The 12,433-nt window shown below is 53.7% G+C and overlaps 1 protein-coding gene across 6 annotated transcripts in view; it reads right to left on the bottom strand.

Moving 5' to 3' along the window:
* Positions 1–1,858: 1,858 nt before the first annotated feature.
* BRD4 (bromodomain containing 4) overlaps positions 1,859–12,433 on the bottom strand; it is an 84,513-nt gene continuing 73,938 nt past the window's right edge. For 5 of the 6 annotated variants that reach the window (XM_075525938.1, XM_075525934.1, XM_075525936.1 and 2 more), the window contains 7 exons: positions 11,822–12,361; positions 9,710–9,822; positions 9,363–9,522; positions 8,310–8,440; positions 6,806–7,017; positions 5,168–5,405; positions 1,860–2,047 (listed from right to left, as the gene is read on the bottom strand). In XM_075525938.1, coding sequence (XP_075382053.1) covers positions 1,979–2,047; positions 5,168–5,405; positions 6,806–7,017; positions 8,310–8,440; positions 9,363–9,522; positions 9,710–9,822; positions 11,822–12,361 — 1,463 coding nt within the window. In that variant the 3' untranslated portion in view covers positions 1,860–1,978. Of the gene's footprint in view, positions 2,048–5,167; positions 5,406–6,805; positions 7,018–8,309; positions 8,441–9,362; positions 9,523–9,709; positions 9,823–11,821; positions 12,362–12,433 lie in introns of all 6 variants that reach the window. The other variant, XM_075525939.1, reaches the window with a different exon arrangement.

A 12,433-nucleotide genomic window follows, 5' to 3' on the forward strand; every position in this document is an offset into this window, starting at 1 on the left:
AATTTAAAAAAAATAACGAATATCAAAGGAAAAAAAAAACCCCTCGATCGACCCGAGGGGAAGAAAAGCAAAAGAGAAAAGAACCCGGCGGCTTTTGGGGGTAAACCCGGCAAAACTGGCTGAGGCGGGGGAGGGGGGGACGCGGGAAGGGGGGAGGGGAAGGAGGAAACAAGGAGAAAGGGAAAAAGGGGGCAAGAGGGGAGAGAGGGGAAAGAAAAAAGGGGAGAAAAGGGCAAAAAGAAAAAAAAAAAGGAGAAAAAGGGAAAAAATGGGGGAAAAAGAGCAAAAAGGGAAGTGGGGAAAGAGAAAAAAGGAAAAAGGGAAAAAGAAAAAAGGGAAAAACTGGGGAAAAACGAAAATAGAAAAAAGGGAAAAAAAGGAGAAAAAGGGCAAAATGGGGACAAAGAAAAGACAAAAAAGGAAAGAGAAAAAAGGGAAAAAAGGGGAAAAATAAAAGGGAAAAAAGAAAACAGAAAAAAGAAAAGAGAAAAAAGGGAAAAAAGGGAAAAATGGGGAAAAATGGGGACAAAGAAAAGAGAAAAAAGGAAAGAGAAAAAAGAGAAAAAAGGGGAAAAATAAAAGGGAAAAAAGAAAAGAGAAAAAAGGGAAAAAAGGGAAAAATGGGGAAAAATGGGGGAAAAAAGAAAAAGGGAAAAAAAGGAGAAAAAAGGGAAAAATGGGAAAAAATAAAAGGGAAAAAAGAAAACAGAAAAAAAGGAGAAAAAGGGAAAAATGGGGAAAAAGAAAAAAGGGAAAAAAGGGGAAAAAAGAAAACAGAAAAAAGGGGGAAAAAGGGAAAACGGGAAAATGGGAAAAAAGAAAAAGAGGAAAAAGGGAAAAGAGAAAAAGGGGAAAACAGAGAAAAGAGGAAAATCACGGAAAGGTGAAAAAGGTAAAAAAAAAGGAGAAAATCAGCGAAAAAGAGACAAAGAAGGAGAAAAAAGAGAAAAATAAAAGAAGAAAGGAAAAAAAGGGAGAGAAAAAGGAAAAAGTGAGGAAAAAAGGGGGAAAAGGAAGAGGGGGAGGGGAAAAACGGAGGGAAAAAATAAACGGGCAAAAAAAATTTGAGAAACGGGCAAAAAAAATTTTAACCAAAGGGGAAAAAGGAGAGAAGGCGAACGAAAAAAGACGGAAAAATGGAGGGAAAAGCCTAAAAAAAGGAAGGAACAAAACCCGGCGGCGACGGCGCGGGCGGGCGGGGCTCCGCGCCCCTCCCCCCGCCCCACCCCCCCTCCCCTTTTCCCACCGGACGCCAAATTTTCTCCCAAAAGGGGCAAAAATAAGAAAATTATAAAAAATCCGAAAAGGGCGGGGTCCTTCGGGGGCGCCGCCGCCCCTTCCCGCCCCCGCCCCCCGAACCGTGAAAACCCAGAGGAAACGCCCCAAAGATTTCCCAGAATGCACAGCGCCTGGCGGGGGTGGGGCTGGCGTTGGGGTTTTTTTTTTTTTTTTCCCCCCAATTTTGAAATTTTTTTATTTTTTTGGGGGATGGTTTTTTGTTGTGTTTTTTTTTTTTTGCCGTGCGAAAAGAAGGGAAAAATTAAAAAAAAGGGGAAAAAAAATCGGGGGGAAAAAAAAAAAAACCCAAACCCCAACCCCCCCCCTCCCCTCCCCCTCCCCCCGCGTGGGGGAGGGGCAGCCCCCGCCGCTCCCCTCGGTGCTCGCGGGCCCGGCCCCGGCCCGGAGAGGGTCGTGATTTATTTCTATTTTTTTTTTTTTGTTGTTTTTAACACTTAACGGAGAGTCCGAAGCTTTTTTTATGGGTTTTTTTTTTTTTTTTGTGTGTGGTTTTTTTTTTTTTTTTTTTTTCCGTGGTTTTTGGCCGGGGGAGGGGAGAAAAAAGGAGATTTATTTTTTTTTTTTCTTCCTTTTTTGTGTTTTTTTTTTTTGGTTTTTTTTTTTTTCTTTTCTTTTCTTTTTTTTTTTTTTTCTTAAAGAGTCAAACGGGGAGGAAAAGGCCCCGACCCCCCGGGCGCCGCTAGAAAAGATTCTCCTCGAATATCGCCAGCAAATCGCTCTGGAAATTCATGTCGATCGTCGCCGCCATCTGCAAGGGAAGGGAGAGGGCCGTCAGCGGCGGTCCCGGCATTTCCCGGCGCTCCCGGCGTTCCTTCGGCCATCCCCGGGGATATTTTGCCATTCCCAGGATTTTTTGTGGCATTTCTGGGAGACTTTTTGGCATCCCTGGGGATTTTTTGGCATCCCCGGGGATTTTTTGGCAGCCCGGGGATTTTTTGCCACATTCCCGGGAGATTTCCCAAATTCCCAGCATTTTTTTTGGCATTCCCATGATTTTTTCTGGCATTCCCGGGATATTTTTTGGCATCCCCGGGGATATTTTGCCATTCCCAGGGGTTTTTGTGGCAACCCTGGCATATTTTTTGGCATCCCCGGGGATTTTTTGCCAGTCCGGGGATTTTTTGCCACATTCCCGGGGCATTTTCCACATTCCCAGCATTTTTTTTGGCATTCCCATGATTTTTTTTGGCATTCCCGGGGATATTTTACCATTCCCAGGATGTTTTGTGGCAACCCTGGGAGAGTTTTTGGCATCCCCGGGGATTTTTTGCCAGTCCGGGGATTTTTTGCCACATTCCCAGGCAATTTTCCACATTCCCAGGATATTTTTCAGCATTCCTGGGATATTTTTTGGCATCTCGGGGATATTTTGCCATTCCCAGGGGGGGTTTTGTGGCAACCCTGGCATATTTTTTGGCATCCCCGGGGATTTTTTGCCAGTCCGGGGATTTTTTGCCACATTCCCGGGCGATTTTCCACATTCCCAGCAAGTTTTTGGCATTCCCATGATTTTTTCTGGCATTCCCGGCATATTTTTTGGCATCCCCGGGGATATTTTACCATTCCCAGGATTTTTTGTGGCATTTCTGGGAGAGTTTTTGGCATCCCTGGGGATTTTTTGCCAGTCCGAGGATTTCTCCCACATTTCTGGGAGATTTTCCACATTCCCAGCATTTTTTTTGGCATTCCCATGATTTTTTCTGGCATTCCCGGGATATTTTGGCATCCCCGGGGATATTTTGCCATTCCCAGGATTTTTTGTGGCATTTCTGGGAGACTTCTTGGCATCCCCGGGGATTTTTTGGCAGCCCGGGGATTTTTTGCCACATTCCTGGGAGATTTCCCAAATTCCCAGCATTTTTTTTGGCATTCCCAGGATATTTTTTTTCGGCATTCCCGGGATATTTTTTGGCATCCCCGGGAATATTTTACCATTCCCAGAAGTTTTTGTGGCATTTTTGGGAGACTTTTTGGCATCCCTGGGGATTTTTTTGCCAGTCCAGGGATTTTTTTGCCACATTCCCGGGAGATTTTCCACATTCCTATGATTTTTTTTGGCATTCTCGGGATATTTTTTGGCATCCCCATGGATATTTTGCCATTCCCAGGATTTTTTGTGGCAACCCTCGGAGAGTTTTTGGCATCCCCGGGGATTTTTTGCCATGCCCAGGGGTTTTTGTGGCATTTCTGGGATATTTTTTGGCAGCCCGGGGATTTTTTGCCACATTCCCGGGAGATTTTCCACATTCCCAGCATTTTTTTGGCATTCCCGGGATATTTTGCCATTCCCAGGATTTTTTTGTATCATTTCTAAGATACTTTTTGGCATCCCTGGGATTTTTTTGGCATTCCCGGTATTTTTTTTGGCATTCCCGGGATACTTTTTGCTATCCCCGGGGATATTCTGGCATTCCCAACATTTTTTTTGGCATTCCCGGGATTTTTTTCGGCACTCCCGCAGTATTTTTTGGCATCCCCAGGGGTATTTTAGCATTCTCGGGGATTTTCTGGCATTCCCGGGATATTTTTCAGCATTCCTGGGATATTTTTTGTGGCATCCTGGGGATATTTTTGGCATCCTCAGGGATTTTTTGGCAGTCCTGGGATTGTTTGCTGCATTCCCGGGATATTTTTCGGCATTCCCAGGTTTTTTTGCAGCATTTCCAGGATATTTTTTGACATTCCCAAGATTATTTTTGGCACCCCCGGGGATATTCTGACATTCCTGGGAATTTATTTTGGCATTCCCAGGGTTTTTTGTGGCATCCCAGGGATATTTTGTGGCATCCCCAGGATTTTTTCTGGCATCCCCAGGGATATTTTGGCATTCCCGGGATTTTTTGTGGTATTTCTGGGATATTTTTTGGCATCCCCAGGGATATTCTGGCACCTCCAGGGATTTTTTTGAATTCTCGGGATTTTTTTTTGGCAACCCCAGGGATTTTTTGGCTTCCCCGGAGATTTTTCAGCATCCCTGGGGAATTTTTTTTGGTGTCTCCGGGGATTTTTCGGGATCCATGGGGATTTTTTGGCATTTCCGGGGATTTTCTGGTGTCCCTGGGATTATTTTTTGCATTCCTGGGGATTTTTCAGCATTCCCAGGATATTTTTTTCGGGCCCCCTGCATTTTTTTGGTGTCTCCAGGGATTTTGGGATTTCACCAGGGATTTTTCAGCCTCCTCGAGGATTTTTTGGGATCCCTGGGGATTTTTTACCATTTCTGGGGATTTTTTTTGGCATCCCCAGGGATTTTCCAGTATCCCAGAGGATTTTTTGGCGTCCCCAGGGATTTTGTGGCTTCCCTGGGGATTTCTGGGTGTCCTTGAGGATTTTTTGCCTTCCCAGGAGATTTTTCAGCATCCCCAGCGATTTTTTGGCTTCCCTGCATATTTTTCGGCATTCCTGGGCATTTTTCAGCGTCCCAGTGGATTTTTTGGCTTCCCCAGAGATTTGCTGGCATCTCAGGGGATTTTTTGGCATCCCCAGGAAATTTTTAGCATCCCCGGACATTTTTCAGCATCCCCAAGGATTTTTTTGGCTTCCCCAGGCATTTTGTGGCATCCCCGGGGATTTTTTAGTGTCTCCGCGGATTTTTCAGCATCCCCAGGGATTTTCCAGCGTCCCCGGGGATTTTTCAACGTCCCCAGGGATTTTGCTGCATCCTCGGGGATTTTTGGGCATCCCCAAGGAATTTTTTGCTTCCTCAGGGATTTTTTTTTAGAATCCCTGGGGATTTTTTTGGCTTCTCAGGAGATTTTTTGGCTTCCCCAGGAAATTTTTTTTTTTTAGCATCCCCAGGAGGTTTTTTTTTTTTTTTTCAGCATCCCCGGTGATTTCAGGGCAGGAGCCGCCCCGGTTCCCCACTCACCGCTTCCCGGCGCCTCCGTTCCTGCTCCCGCTTCCTGGCCATCTCCCGCTGATCCAACATGGACTGGGAGGACTGGGGCTGCGAGCTCTGGGCTTGGGGTGCCGCCGCCGACACTTGTTGCTGCTGCTGCTGCTGCTGCTGTTGCTGCTGCTGCTGCTGCTGCTGCTGCTCCTGGCGCCGCCGCACCTCCTCGTGCACCCGGCGCGCCTGCTCCATGGCGTCCTCGTCCTCCCGGCTCCTGCCAAAAAACGCCGGGAGATGCCATCAGGCGCCGGGCACCTCGTGCGATGCCCCCCCCCCCCGGCGAGGGCAGGTTTGGCCCCCGCTGCGGTGGCACCGACGTGGGGCGAACACCGTAACAGGAGGGGGACGGGCATCTGCGAGCACCCGGGCGGGTTTTGGTGCACCGCGGCACGGCGTGGCGGGGGATGAGAGCCGCCGGTGTGGGTTTGTGCCACGAGATCAGATTGTGCCAGGAGATCGGATCGGGTTTGTGCCAGGAGATCGGATCGTGGCCACAGATTGGATGGGATTCGTGCCACGAGATTGGATCGTGCCACGGATCAGACCAGTGCAGGTCATGCCACGAGATCGGATCAGATTCGTGCCACGAGATCGGATTCGTGCCACGCGATCGGATCAGCTTTGCACCACGAGATCGGATCGTGCCACAGACTCGACCGGATTTGTGCCATGAGACCGGATCGTGCCATGGGTTGGATCAGATTTGTGCCACGAGATCGGATCAGTTCTAGGCCACGAGATTGGATTCGTGCCAGGAGATCGGATCGTGCCACAGACCGGATCAGATCTGTGCCGTAAGATGGGATCGTGCCACGGATCACATCAGCTTCACGCGATGAGATCGGACCGCGCCACGGATCAGATTGGCGTGGATCGTTCCGCAAGATTGGATCATGCCATGGATCGGATCGGATTCACGCCAAGAGAGCGGACCGTGCCACGGATCGGATTCGTGCCGCGAGATCAGATCATGCCGCGGACCGGCGCAGACCGCGCCACGAGAGCGCGGCAGCTGGCTTCACCAGGCACGCATCTCCTCACGCCCCTGGCCAAGGTGAGGACACCCCAAAACGGCTTCACTGGGGTGGGGGTGATGGTGATAGTGGTGATTTGTGGTGGTGGTGATGGTGGTAGTGGTGGTGATGGTGGTGGTGGTGATGGTGGTGGTGGTGGTGATGGTGGTGATTGTGGTGGTGAGGGTGGTGGTGACGGTGGTGGTGGTGATGGCGGTGAGGGTGGTGGTGAGCGTGGTGGTGGTGATGGCGGTGAGGGTGGTGGTGAGCGTGGTGGTGGTGATGGTGGTGAGGGTGGTGGTGAGGGTGGTGGTGGTGATGGCGGTGAGGGTGGTGGTGAGCGTGGTGGTGGTGATGGTGGTGGTGATGGTGGTGGTGGTGATGGTGGTGAGGGTGGTGGTGAGCGTGGTGGTGGTGATGGTGGCGGTGATGGTGGTGGTGAGCGTGGTGGTGGTGATGGTGGCGGTGATGGTGGTGGTGAGCGTGGTGGTGGTGATGGTGGTGGTGAGCGTGGTGATGGTGGTGGTTGTGGTGGTGGTGGTTGTGGTGGTGATGGTGGTGGTGGTTGTGGTGGTGATGGTGGTGGTGGTGATGGTCTCACCTCATCCTCTCCTGCTCCCGCCTCAGCCGCTCCTTCTCCCTTTCCACCTGCTCCGCCTGAGCCTTCAGCGCCTTCTCCCGCTCCTCCTTCTCCCGCGCCGCCCTCTTGAACTGCTCGAAGCTGTCGCTGGAGGACTTTGCCGTGGAGGACGGAGTGGTGGGATGTTTCTGGACCAAGCTCGCCCAGGAACCCATGTTCTTGATTTTCAGGTCCTACGGAGAGAAGGACGGGTGGATTAGGAAGAGCCGCGCCAGGAAGCCGATCCCGGCCGAAAAGCCGTTGCCCGTCACCGCGTCACCCGTGGAAACCCCTTTCGGTTCCCCGGGGCCGGAGGGTGCCGGAGGAGGTGGTGGACCCACATCGGGCAGCAGGACCCACATCTCCTCCCCCAAAACCCAAACGGGTGGCTCCGACGCCTTCCCGGGAACACCAGGAGCGGGAGCAGCTCCTCCAGCACCTCACGTTTTCCACGCAGGCTTAGAACCACCGACTCGCAGGATGGTTTGGGGTGGAAGGGACCTTTCAAGGTCATCTGCTCCAACCCCCTGCCATGAGCAGGGCCACCTTCACCTAGCTCAGGTCGCTCAGAGCCCCATCCAACCTGACCTTGAATGCGTCCAGGGATCTGAATCTTGGATCTGACCTTGAATGGGGCATCGACCACCTCTCTGGGCAACCTGGGCCAGTGTCTCACCACCCTCACCACCTTCCCTAGGTCCAGTCTAAACCCAGTTTAAAACCGTTGCCCCTTGTCCTACAGGTCTTGGTCAAAAGTCCTACAGGTCTTGGTCAAAAGTCTCTCCCTCTTTCTTATAAGCCCCTTTTATATACGGAAAGGCCACAAGAAGGTCTCCCTGGAACCTTCTCCAGGCTGAAGAACCCCAACTCTCTCAGCTTGCCCTCACAGGAGAGGTGCTCCAGCTCTTCGATCGTTTTGGTGGCCTCACAGGTCCGTGTCCTTGTCCTGAGGACCCCCAGAGCTGGATGCAGGACTCCAGGTGGGGTCTCAGGAGAGCAGAAGGGGAACATCACCTCCCTCGACCTGCTGGCCACGCTTCTTCTCATGCAGCCCGGGATACGGTTGGCTTTCTGGGCTGCGAGCGCGCGTTGCCGGCTCACGTCCGGCTTTCCATCCACCAACACCCTCAAGTCCTTCTCCGTGGGGCTGCTCTCCATCCCCAACTTGTATCGACACCGACCCAGGTGCAGGACCACGCACTTGGCCTTGTAGAACCTCATGAGGTTCTCATGGGCTCATTTCTGGAGCTTCTCCAGATCTCTCTGGATGGCAACCCCGTCCCTCAGCTTGGTGGGGGTCCCATCTCCACCTCTCCAACCTCCATCAGGTGCTTTCCACCTCCAAATGGGAAATCTGGAGGTGCAAACAACCAAATCTTGGCCGTACGCCGAAGATTCAGGCGACCAACACGGTCCTGCTTCATTTTGGGAGGTTTAATTCTGAATTTTGGGAGGATTTTCCACAGTTTTGGCCAGGAGACGTTACCTTTTTGGGGGCGACGGGTGTTTTCGGCTCCTGTTTCTGCCGATCTTTCTCCTGTACTCCCGGCGGCGGGGGGTTTTGCTCCGGGGGTCTGATGACGGGTCGTCCCCCCTCCATGGGTTTCATCTCCGTCCCTAAAAACCAGCAGCTCCCGTCAGCGGACCCCAGGAGCCCCACGGTGAGGGGGAACCACCCGGGGGTGATGGGGGTCTCCACCGCCAAAATGGGGGGTGTGATGGGGTCTCAGCCACCAAAATAAGGGGTGATGGGGTCTCCATCACTAAAATAGGGGGTGATGGGGTCTCAGCCACCAAAATGGGGGGTGATGGGGTCTCCACCACCAAAATGAGGGGTGATGGGGTCTCCACCACCAAAATAGGGAGTGATGGGGTCTCCACCACCAAAATGGGGGGTGATGGGGTCTCCACCACCAAAACTGGGGGGTTGATGGGGTCTCAGCCACCAAAATGAGGGGTGATGGGGTCTCCACCACCAAAATAGGGGGTGATGGGGTCTCAGCTACCAAAATGGGGGGTGATGAGGTCTCCACCACCAAAATAGGGGGTGATGGGGTCTCCACCACCAAAATGGGGGGTGATGAGGTCTCCACCACCAAAATGGGGGGTGATGGGGTCTCCACCACCAAAACTGGGGGGGTTGATGGGGTCTCAGCTACCAAAATGAGGGGTGATGGGGTCTCCACCACCAAAATGAGGGGTGATGGGGTCTCCACCACCAAAATAGGGGGTGATGGGGTCTCCACCACCAAAATGAGGGGTGATGGGGTCTCCACCACCAAAATAGGGGGTGATGGGGTCTCCACCACCAAAACTGGGGGGTTGATAGAGTCTCCACCACCAAAACTGGGGGGTTGATGGGGTCTCAGCCACCAAAATGAGGGGTGATGGGGTCTCCACCACCAAAATGGGGGGTTGATGGGGTCTCAGCCGCCAAAATGAGGGGTGATGGGGTCTCCACCACCAAAATGGGGGGTGATGGGGTCTCCACCACCAAAACGGCGGAGGGACATCTGAACCGGCGTGTCCCCGGACTCACGTTGCGGAATGTGCGCAGGCGGTTTGATGCTCTCCGGGTGTTTCGGTGGATCTTGCCGCAACGGGGGACTGAAGGTCTCGTTACGGATGACGGGCGAATGCATCTTCTCCTCCTTCACCACCATGGGTTGAGATTGGACGACGGAGGCGGCTCTCATCTCCTGCCACGGAAAAAAAAGGGTGAGGAAACGTTCGGTGATGCCCTTCCCTCATCCCCACGTCCCCAATTTCCCGATGCAAACCGCTGGCCCCTTGGCTTTCGGCGCTTGCTCCCAAGCCGGTGGTGGGAAGATGACGGTCCCCGTTGGTCGGGACCCCCGCGGTTGGGTGCTCTGCTATCCTTTTTACCTGTTTTTTTGGCTGGATAGTTTGTTGAGGTGGCGACTGGTGGACCAAACCCTGGAACTGCGGCATCTGTGGGGAATGCATCATGAGAGGGGAAGGGGCTTCCCTCAAGTGACCTGGGAACAGTTTGGCATCAATCAGTTAACCGTCGTCACCACCGGTACGCCAAACATCACCCGAAAAAGCCGGTCGGCGCACGCCATCACCCCGTAGGACAATCCCTCTTCCCCGCTGAAACGTGGTGGCCCTGGGATGTCCCCAACGGACCCCAGCCACCTCCTCCCAGCCGGCACCTCCAAAATTCGGCGCTGCCGAGCGAATGCCGGGGAGCAGAAGATGCTCCGAGGCTGCGCGGTGGCTTGTCCTGCCTCGGCGATGCCCATTTGTGGTGTCCCCCCACAATTCGATCCCTTCTGCTTGTTCTCCTGGTGCTCCATCAACATTCCTGGCTGTAAAACCGCTCCCCCAGGACACCCGAGAACCGACACTGCCCTGCCCGCACTTCTCCCTGCCTGCACCTCTCCCTGCCCGCACCTCTCCCTGCCCAGAGCCGTGGAGGCAGGACGCGTTGGCTCCACGAGCAACGGGAGGTCTTCAGGAGCCTGAAGGCTCCATCTCAGGCGTCACGTCCAAGCTTGCCGTCTCGGGCGTCACATCCAAGCTGCCTGCGGCAGCTCCGCGGGCAGGAGAAGCAGCTCCAAGCGCTGCGGGCCCTCACCTGGCTCCATCCCTTCAAACCCGTGGGTTCTGTCCTACCTACGCCCACGGGAATGACTTCAGGAACAAAGATCCAACGGGCCACAACCCAAGGAACCACACGGCTGAGCAAAAGCAGGAGCAAAACCTCCCCGAACCGCAGAGGTTTTATGGGTGCCCAGTCTTGAAAGCACAACGTTGCCAGAGTTATCCCAGCTGGAGATGTTCTCCATCGGGAATGTCGGTGGTGGCACCACCGAGCCCGTGGCTGTCACGGAGATCTGGGATCTCCCAAGTCAACCTTGAAGGCTGAGCCCCGTGGCCACGTTATCCCAGCTCCTTTCTCCGATTTCTGGGACGGCTGGACGTCATCGCACCGGGTTTGCCCCCAGATCATCCCTTCTCCTCCGCCTGGCAGCCAAGCAGCTGCGTTATCGGAGGCCACGCTCTGAAAAACGCCGGGAAACCCCCACGGGGCATCCACAGCCCTGACCTCCTCTAAGAGCGGGGAGCAGAACCCCTGTCTCCTCAAGAGAGACCACCCAATGCCGGCACCCAGCCGGGACAGCGATGAACGCAAGGCCGGCGCTCTCCGACATCAGAGCTGCACCGAGACTCAGAAACTTGAGCACCGTGAGGTCTTCAAAGATTTGAGAACCTTGAGATTCTCAAAAACTTGAGATTCTCGAGATCCTCAAAGATTTGAGAGCCTTGAAATCCTCAAAAATCCTCCCTGAGTTCCTCAAAAACTTGAGATCCTCGAGTTCCTCAAAAACTTGTGACCATCAAGATACTCAAAGATTTGAGAGCCTTGAAATCCTCAAAAAGGAGGTCCTCAAGTTCCTCAAAGACTTGAGATCCTCCAGTTCCTCAAAGATTTGAGAGCCTTGGAATCCTCAAAAATGAGGTCCTTGAGTTCCTCAAAAACTTGAGATCCTCGAGTTCCTCAAAGACTTGAGATCCTCCAGTTCCTCAAAAACCCGAGATCCTCGTTCATCAAAAATGAGGTCCCTGGATTCCTCAAGAACTTAAGTCCTTGAGTTCCTCAAAGATTTGAGAACCTCGACATCCACAAATACTTGAGATCCTCAAGATACTAAAAAATGAGATCCTCAAGATCCTCAAAAGCTTGAGAACCTCGAGATCCTCAAAAACGAGATCCTCAAGGTCCTCAAACACTTCAGATCCTCAAAAACTTGAGCTCCTCGACATCTGAGATGGAAAGAGGCCTTGCCGGGCGGTTACGTCAGGCTCCAGCTAACCGAGGCTTCCTCCGCACCCACCACCGTCTACGGACGGGTGCTGGCGGACCTCGAAGGACGCGTGGAAACGGCCCCACCGCCCCGTACCCCCTCCTCATCGCGCAATGCAACTTGGCTCGAGCCGTAGACTCAACTGCCGTCCCCGACTCCAGCTCACCGGTCGAGTAGGGATCAGGCTTATGGTGCCGCGGCGACGGGTGATGCTGGATGACCTGCTGCGGTTTGGCCGGCTGCGGCGGCGGGGGCGGCGGGGGCGGTTGCGGGGGCGGATGTTGCTGCGGCGGCGGTTGGGGTTGGGGGATGTGGGATGGGAAGGGCATGGGTTGCATGTGCATGGGCCGCGGCGGCGGCTGGTGCTGCAGCTGCTGCACCGCGGGGTGAGCCGGCGGCTGCAGGGGCGGCTGCGGTTGCGACTGGACCTTCACTGAAGGGAGAAGAGGAGTCTGCGGCTGCACTTTTTGCAGCTGCTGAAGGTAGAGCTGCATCTGGCTGGTGCTCAGAGGCAGGTTGTGGTGCGGCGGAGGAGGTTCTTCGTCCTCCAGCAGGACCTGGGGAGGTTGGGGCAGAGGTGGTTGAGGAAGCATGGGTTGCTGGCTGATGGCCGGCGAGACGGCCGGTGGACGCGAAGGCTTCGGGGGTAGCGCCGCGGCTCGGTTACTGGGTCTCGAGGGCTGCTGAGGCAGAGCGTTGTGCAAAGCTGGGGAGAAAGGGAAGGACATGGTGGCACCGCGGACATCAGGAGCGGAGAACCTCCCCTCGCCCGCCCACC

This window comes from Mycteria americana, chromosome 28 (genome assembly GCF_035582795.1).
Source record: "Mycteria americana isolate JAX WOST 10 ecotype Jacksonville Zoo and Gardens chromosome 28, USCA_MyAme_1.0, whole genome shotgun sequence".
NCBI lineage: Eukaryota > Metazoa > Chordata > Aves > Ciconiiformes > Ciconiidae > Mycteria > Mycteria americana.